Source organism: Frankliniella occidentalis, unplaced genomic scaffold (assembly GCF_000697945.3).
Source record: "Frankliniella occidentalis isolate FOCC.00 unplaced genomic scaffold, Focc_3.1 Scaffold180, whole genome shotgun sequence".
Classification (NCBI taxonomy): Eukaryota; Metazoa; Arthropoda; class Insecta; order Thysanoptera; family Thripidae; genus Frankliniella; species Frankliniella occidentalis.
The window spans coordinates 629,244-636,036 of NW_026267306.1; the positions used below are offsets into that span (position 1 = coordinate 629,244).

General features: G+C 58.6%; 1 protein-coding gene across 1 annotated transcript in view; it reads right to left on the reverse strand.

Moving 5' to 3' along the window:
* LOC113203351 (uncharacterized) overlaps positions 1 to 6,793 on the reverse strand; it is a 50,591-nt gene that overhangs the window by 9,237 nt on the left and 34,561 nt on the right. Inside the window, exon 2 of the mRNA XM_052271948.1 lies at positions 2,681 to 2,802. Coding sequence (XP_052127908.1) covers positions 2,681 to 2,802 — 122 coding nt within the window. The remainder of the gene's footprint in view (positions 1 to 2,680; positions 2,803 to 6,793) is intronic.

Consider the following 6,793-nt stretch of genomic DNA (forward strand, 5'->3'; position numbering starts at 1 on the left):
TAGATGGGATTTCATAGGAAATCCATCGAGTTTCAGGTAGTGGAATAGAATTTCATCATAGGGATTTCACCGGATTTCACGAGTCTACTAAGGGGGATTTCAAAAAGTTTAGCCTCTCCTCTAGTCGCGAGCATGCATAGCAGCGCCCCCTCTCCCACGATTCACGATTCGGCGGCCTTTAAGCCGTTTGTCTAGTCTTTTAGCCCCTTCACATGCTCTCATACCGAAGGTGGCGGGGCGTTGCGGAGCGTGGCGGCGGGGCGCAACCTGAAATAGCAAGTCAGGCCGCGTGTCGCGGTGCAGCGGCTGCGCCCTGGCGGCGCCTCGGCGTGCGCACGACGCGGCTCGTGCAGCCGACCCCGCGCGCGACCACGCCGCTCAGCGCCGCGCCGCCGCCGCGATCGGTCGGCCCCGATACCGCGCTGCTTCGCTCGGCCCGCCGGGAAACTATTTCAGGTTTTATCATTTTCGGACACTGCGCATTTGAGCCAGGAATAAGTCGCGCGGCGGATACTGTCGGAGAGTCGAGGAGAGGTACTCTCGAAGCTACCGGCGGGGGCGGGGCGGCGCGGGCACTTTCATTTTTAAAGTTATTGGACTAAAGATAAGAACACCACGATCATTTTCGTCGATATAGGAAAATATTCCCACCAATGCTGAGATAAACGTCAGGAAAGGTCCCAAACGAAGCAAGTTAACAGCCAGGGAGGACGGAGGGACCTATTTTGAAGCAAAAATAGAATTGAATCATTGATTCATTTACGACTCCATCAGGCACCGCACCGTAAATTATAAAATCATAAAGCTGCGCGGCAATTCAGCGTATTTAAAGGATTGCGTTGAGGCCATAGTGGTCGGTACGGCCGGTGACCGGTGACAGAGCAGAGAAGAGAGAGGTGTGTGCGGCCATCGCTGCGACTGCTGCGGCTCCCAACAACACATCACGCAGCAAAAAGCAAAGCAGCGACAGAGGGGGGCATGATGGAGAGAGAGAGAGAATGAGAGAGGGGGAGTGAGTGAGAGAGAGAGAGGGATGGGTAAGGAGCAGGGAGAGGAGAGGAGAGGAGAGGAGAGGAGAGGGGGCAGCAACAGGCACTTTCATTGCCGAGCGCGCGAATTGACTCGATACGGAATATGTACCAGGCGCGCGGGCAGAGTCGGGGCAGCCGGGGCAGCCGGGGCAGCCGCACCGGTGTCTGGTCGCGCTGCAGCAGCGCAAGGACCACACGCGGCGCGTCGCGGCGGTAAAGGACTCGGCCGTCTGGGGCGAGCGAGTGTCTGAGCTTATTGGCCTGCCTTGCACCGCCCCGCCCCGCCCCGCCCGCCCCGCCAGCGTCGCCCGTGCAGACCGCCCGGACAGCCAGCGCGCTCGCCGCGGAATATAAAGTGGAGTTGGGACCCTCGCCGTCACAGCGAGTGAGGAGGAAGAAGAGAAAAAAAATTATAAAAGGGAGAGGAGGAATCAAACCGAGGAAAAAACAGAAGACGCGCGCGCGAGATGCATCGCGGGGAAAACCCAGCGCGCGTCCGCCGCGGGGTGACCGGCGACGCGGAAAAATCGCGTTATTGTTCTATCAAAGGAGCAGAGCATACTCGCTCTATCCCGAGGGGAAGGGGAAGGGGGGGGTCAGTCAGGGGACGAATTTTTTTCCTTGTGAATTAACTTCTCACTGTCGTATTGTACATGTTACTTCACCACCTTCGCCATGATGTGTCGCTTTGATAGAGGTGAGGTTATGGAATTGTATGGGCAGCACACAGAGAGGCCCGGCGGCGGCACCGCGACCGAGTGACATCACATGTATGTATGTACACTCGACCTCCCCGCGAGTCAACGACCTCCTAACCCTTCCCAAAGCAAGCCGCATATGAGGACCGCACACACACACACACACAATGGCCCAATCGCCGCGTGCAGGCCGTGCAGGCAGGCCGCCGTCCGTGGTGCAGACGGACAAACACGCCAGTTGCGCCACTTGGGGCGGCCCTGCTTTGCTGCCCCCCTGCGCCGCCGCCCCTCCGTCGCCCGCCACACACAATATTCGAGATGAGGGGCCACGGCCCCCCGGGCCGGCCGGCGCGGCGTGTCCTCCGCCCGCGCGTCTCATCGAGTGCATACGGAGAGGGGACGCGCCTCCCCCCACCCCGTGTCGCAATGCCACCGCCATGGGCAGCCCAAGCCCGCCGCGCAAGGAGGCCAATGCAGGCAAAATGCAGGTAGCCAGCCGCCATGCGGGCAGCATAAGGTCACCGTCATGAGGCCCACGGGCCATGGGCCATGGGAGGCGGCGCCCCATCATCTGCGCCCCGCCCCGCGCCCCGCACCACCCCGCCCATGGCGCACATGTCGCCCGCTGCCTCCCTGCCTGGCTCGGCCTGCCCGCCGGGCCAAAAGCGAAGCCAAAAGGCACCATTAGGAGCCACTTTCAGTCGATCGCTTTTCAATGCGGCCCCCTAACCTCCGTCCCCTCTCCGCCCCGGTGGTCGATGGCTGCTAGGTGCGCGTGCACGAGGCTTTGGTTTCGTCACATTGGATCATCGTCAAGAGTCATGCACTCCCGTGGTACATCATGGTACAGTACAGCAGCCAAGGTAAACGCCAAAAAATAACACAGGCCGAATTCAAGTTTAAAAAGTAAAATACTTTAAATATAAATGTCTATGTTTTCAAACGACTTACCGTAAGATGTTTGGGTGGCTCATCTGGTTCATGAGCTGCACCTCCTTCAGCATGTTGGGCCTGTTGGACCGGAGGAGGTTCTTCTTGAGCACCATCACCTGGCCAGTGGTGCGGTGCGTCACCTGCAGAGACAGACAGAGAGAGACAAGGTCAGTATGTTATGTTGAGCAGCAGGAGACAGAAGAGGCGTTGACCACGCGGGCGACACCCATAGAAACACACACACCACGTAATCCGCACACAAAGTGGCCGTGACCCTGGGAGAAAGACAGGGGAGGGGAGGGGAGGGGGGCACTCAAAACAACAGCCCGGCCAAAGTGGTGGTCGAGAAGCCTTTGGAGGCCCGCGGGGTCGAGCGGGGCGGGGCGGGGCGAGCGGTGACCGAGGCGCTGACCGCGAGGCGGGGCGGTTGGGGCGGGGCGCTTTTGGGGCGAGGCACATCCCATGACATTGCCCACCGCACCGGGGACCGGGGCGGGCCGGGCCAAGCTTCCATTCCGGGCATGTGGGTCAGAAGTGGTCCTTGACGCCATTTTATTATGCATCCTTGGTCGTCCTGCGGAGAGTACTGCGGCGTCCTGCGGGCGCGGACCCCGCCTGCCTGCGCCAGCCGCCAGCCAGGAGGACAATGTCACTGTTTTCCATCCCTGGCCCTGCAGCAGCAGCAGCGCTCACGACCATACGCCGTGCCGTGCAGCGCTGCACATGCACGTCCCTTTTATTGTAAAAGCCCGCGTGACGTCACCGGCGTCAGTTTGAGTGACAACGCCTAGCCAAAGGGGGAGGGAGGAGCCCGGGGAGCGGGAGGGCGCCCTTGGGCCCCTGCCATGCCATGGGCCGCCCCGCCCCGCCACGGGGACGCATCCCGCATACATACATCCCATCACACAGTGACTCACCCGCCGCACCGCGGCAGAGTGTGTGTGTGAGTGAGAGAGAGAGAGAGTGTGTGAGTGTATGTGTGCGCGCAACAAGTCCGGGGGGACCCTCGGGTCCGCTCGACAAATATACAAGTAACAGCAGCGCGAGGGGTGCGCGCGGGAAATTGCTCTGGCGAGTCCCGCGAAACCGTCGTGTCGAGAGAGAGACGTTTAAAATCCGCGAGGAAAGAACACACATACCAAAGCCGCAGAGGAGGGAGGAAAGCAAATAAAACAATAACAACAAAAACAGTCTTTTTTTAAGTGTCGCAAAATTTATGAACCGAGCGGAGAGAATATGACGACAGAGAAGCAACCACACGCCAATATGCGGGGCGCCCGCGGTGGGGCCGCAGCCGACGACGGTGAAGCTCATTTGGCGCTTCAACCTATCCGTCGTCGCAAAGCGCAGCGCTCGCCCCCGCGAGCGGCAGACGGGTTGAGAAACGCCCCTCCCCTCCTCCGCCCCACATGCATGCGGTCGGAGTAGTGAACGATCGCTGAGTGAGGAGTATTGGAACGCCCCCCCCCCCCCCCCCCTCCCCATCGACAGCGACACACACACAGGTCCACACCACTCGCCCGGCACGGCCCACACATACTCGGCTCCCATGTGGGATGCGACGACGGCAATTCAAACTTGCCCAACTACACGGCTCATTTCGCCAAACGCGTCGTGACGTGGCCGGGCGTGGCGGGGCGTGGCGGGGCAGGGCGTGGCGGGGCGTGGCGTGGTGTAGAGGAGCACCGAGAGGGAAATATCGACGTGCCGCGCTGCTCTCGCCGGCAGCAGCAGCAGCAGAGCAGCGCGTCGACGGCAATTTGACGACCCTCATCACAAAGCGACGACGCGCTATACGGGCTTCGCCAGGAGGCTTCGCGATTTAATTTCACCCCGCACCGACGAGACGACGCCGCCGCCAAGGTCCCTCGCCGACGCCTCGTCCCGTTCATGGAACGTGGAACAACTGGAACGCGGCGCGCGCGCGAAACGGGCTCTGACGTTACGTGTACGGCAAATTAATAAATAGTGTAAAAAACCATAAATTTAAAAATAGTTAAAAATAATTATGTACGGTGATAAAATTTTCGAAAGCCAAACCGTGCTTACAGTAATATTTTTTTCACCTCTGGGTGGGATTGGGGCGTGCGGAGAAGTGAAGGTGGCTTTGGTAGACGTGAGGAGTACCGGGTGGGAGAGGAGGGGGAGGAAAAGGGGGAGAGGGGGTTAGGACCGTGTCCTGCTGCTGCACGGTTATCGGCGTGAGCAAGACGCGGAAACGATTTCGATGAAGCGATATTGGTCGCACGGGTCGCTGTGGTGAGCGCCCTGCCCGGCCCGGCCCCGCCCCGCCCGCCACGCCCACCTGTAGTACACAGCAGCCCGCCCGCCCCGGCCGCCCAAGTCCCGCTGCACTGCATGGCGTAACGTTACAACATCCGGCCGAACCATCGGGACCCATCTGATCATTGACAGGCTCGGCCCGGCCCGACCCGGCTCGGCTGGGCGAACCCTTTACTCGGCTCGGCTCGCGCTCGGAGAACAATTAGCCGGGGCGAGCACAGCGGCGCTTACGTACCGAACGTGTTGGCGGCGATGCGGGGGCACAACAGAGGAGCACAACAACACTGCGCCGACGACATTCGATTTTTCACTCCATTATGCCGCCGTCGCATTTGTTAAAACATTCCATTCAAAGAGAAAAAAATCTTAACTATATATTTGTGAGATAAATTATTTATTTTTGTACAAACGTTGGGACGCACTTGTGAAGTGATACCGTACTGGCGCACAGGCGTGCGTGGCGGGCTTGCCTATCCGACCAGTTCACGGCGGCAATGACCCAGACCGTGTCAAGCCGGAAAGCATTGACGCAGTTTTTTCTCTCTTTCTTTTTGGCACATGGCGAGGCATAGTAGTTGTGACTTGCTGTGTACAGAGTAAGGCCGCAACACCGCTGCTCTGCTCTGCTGTGAATGGCGTTCGGTGTTCGGCATGTTGCTAGCCGGCGGCGGTGGCGGCGGGACTAGCTCGGCCGGGGCGGGGCGGATCGCGGTGGCGGAGGCCGTACAAGTGACTGCTCGAGGGGCTTCCCTCCCTCCTCCTCCTCCACCAACGACCAACCCTTAAAGCTCGGGCACACGTCACGGCCAACAATCAGATAAGTACCCACAGCAAGCTCGCATTACCTCGTCGTCATCGTGGAGGTGACAACTCCACACAAATGAGCCGGACATTTAATTGTTAAATCTGACTCGGTTATCAGCCTTATCTTGCAAACTGTGTACGACGTACGACAACACTGACTCTTTTCCTCTGGGGCGTACAAAGAAGCGAGCGAATAAGTGAAAAGGGCGTAAGTCCAATGCAAAGTCCGTGGACTTACGCCCTTTTAACCAGTTAAACGGCACCACGTTGTGTGTGCATTTGGCTTATTCATTTTCCCCGCCTCTCATAAGATAAGACAAAGTCCTCGCAACCAAGTCCGTAGGAACTAACTGTGTCGTCGCGTAGATCACAAAAACAAAATCATACGAGCAGGGCACTTACTGCACATTTTATTTTCCAAACGGTTGCGCGGGCACGTAATGCGCGCGCACGCACGCACGCCCAAGGGTGCTGCTTCGCGACCCAGATTCGATGAGGTGTCAAGTCACGCCGCAACCACGCCACGCCACGCCACGCCACCGCCACAGAGATGCACACAAGCGGCCTGGCTTACAAACAAACGGGTGGCTCATCGCATCCGCGTCACCGCCTGCCGCCGCCGCCGCCGGGTCTAGGCTGCATCAGGAGGGAAAAACACGCGGGAGACGCCGGGGCGGAGCGTGCACCTAGCTGCCCGAGCACGAGCAGACCACTCCACTCCACTGTGAAAAAATTGTTCAGACCGACCACACCCTCGTAAATGTGTAATTTGACTTAATATCGTGTAAAGATATTGAAAATTTGAAAAACACTTTTCATTGTGCCAAATATTGGTACGCAAAGATGAACACTTCTCAGGGTTGGAACGTCGCAGCTCTACACTATAGGGAGTTGAGAACTTTCAAATTCCAGAGTCCAACACTTGCAAGTGTTCAAAACCTCTAGCTCGAACACCTGGAAACTGCAAGAATGCGACACGGCGTGTAGATCACTCGCTAGTAGTTGCTTTTTTGCCAGTTGTACACCACAGATGCCGGTGCACCG